Here is a 1,237-nt window from a genome sequence, read left to right on the forward strand (position 1 = left end):
TGGCATTTTTACAGCTGCGACTTCACAACACTGGAAGAGCCTGTAAAAGGGTAATACCCTGCACTGTCTTTCCTAGATCCAATTCGTTAGCCACAGTTGTCAACATCTTCAACACCGGTAATGCAATCATGCATTAATTTGACTACCTTTATCAACATATATTCAAAACAGCAACTTACTTCACTCCGAGTTCGGAAAACGTTTAGGAGAATTGGATCCACAGCAACATGGACCAACGTTTTGCCTATAACAGTGGCGAGAAGAATAAGGAAATCGAAACTTACTCAGCGGAGTTCAAACTTTTATACGCGTTTAATTCTGCTGGCCCATAGCGAACAAATACATTCGCTCCAAAAGGATCATAGAGAGCAACTTTTGCCTAAGAATGCTTTAGGCCCAGACATTTGGATTCGCATCCAATAATTAAACAATATTTTTTGCAAATTCCGATGTGCATCAGAAAATTAAGATCAAAATAGTAAAGGGGTGCGTAAGAGTAGCCCGAATTAGTGCTTTTCAAATGGAGTAACCCACAATTAAAGAAAGTTTAACTCAACTCAAATTCAATTCAACCACAATGCGGGCCACTAAAATGGCTGACTTCATTGAGCGATCACCTGTATTCGGAGACGAAAGTACTTAACGTGTGGGGAGAGCCTACAATTCTGGGCCTAACTCTACTTCTCGGCTTAACAGATGGTTCAAATGCAGATAAAAAGCAAAATTGAAATCGCTTTTCCGCAAAAAAAAACAGGCAAATGAGCACACACCACACACCTCTTACCATACAGCAAAATTTCACCGCGGAATTAATGCATTCCACCGTGGATGCAGACAAACTATAATGAAAATGAACGTAGTTTATTTTGTGCTTGCACAATATTCACAACATTCAAAGCTTTCAAATGGACAATTTGCACTAATGAAGGGTAGTTAAGAAATGTAACATCCCTAACGCTAGCAATCGAGCCATGACCTCAAATTCACCAATACTTACAGAACGGCTAAAATACATACACGTACCACATTCTACCGTGACATCTCATACAGATAACAAGTAATAAAATCCCTTTTATGCAACCTTAAGCATTTACCACTACGAAATCTACCACAAATCAAGGGACTACCACCCCTCATGCGGAGATGAATATGTAGGGCGAGACCTGCAGGTCTCCTCCCCCCTCTTCCTAGTAAGCTTAGAACAACTCGGTTGATTTAATTTCAACATATTTATTAG

General features: G+C 39.8%; 1 protein-coding gene across 1 annotated transcript; it reads right to left on the reverse strand. All coding sequences in view use genetic code 11, as the record gives it.

The window, feature by feature from the left end:
• Positions 1 to 22: 22 nt before the first annotated feature.
• On the reverse strand, positions 23 to 1,137 carry EGR_09799 (hypothetical protein; the record flags this gene model as incomplete). The annotated part of the gene is made up of 3 exons (XM_024499048.1): positions 23 to 106; positions 180 to 244; positions 1,095 to 1,137. The coding sequence occupies 3 exons, from the start codon at positions 1,135 to 1,137 to the stop codon at positions 23 to 25; spliced, it is 192 nt and encodes a 63-aa protein (XP_024346527.1).
• Between the last annotated feature and the right edge of the window lie 100 nt (positions 1,138 to 1,237).

The sequence above is a fragment of the Echinococcus granulosus genome (assembly GCF_000524195.1).
Source record: "Echinococcus granulosus chromosome Unknown EG_S00168, whole genome shotgun sequence".
NCBI classification, from domain to species: Eukaryota; Metazoa; Platyhelminthes; class Cestoda; order Cyclophyllidea; family Taeniidae; genus Echinococcus; species Echinococcus granulosus.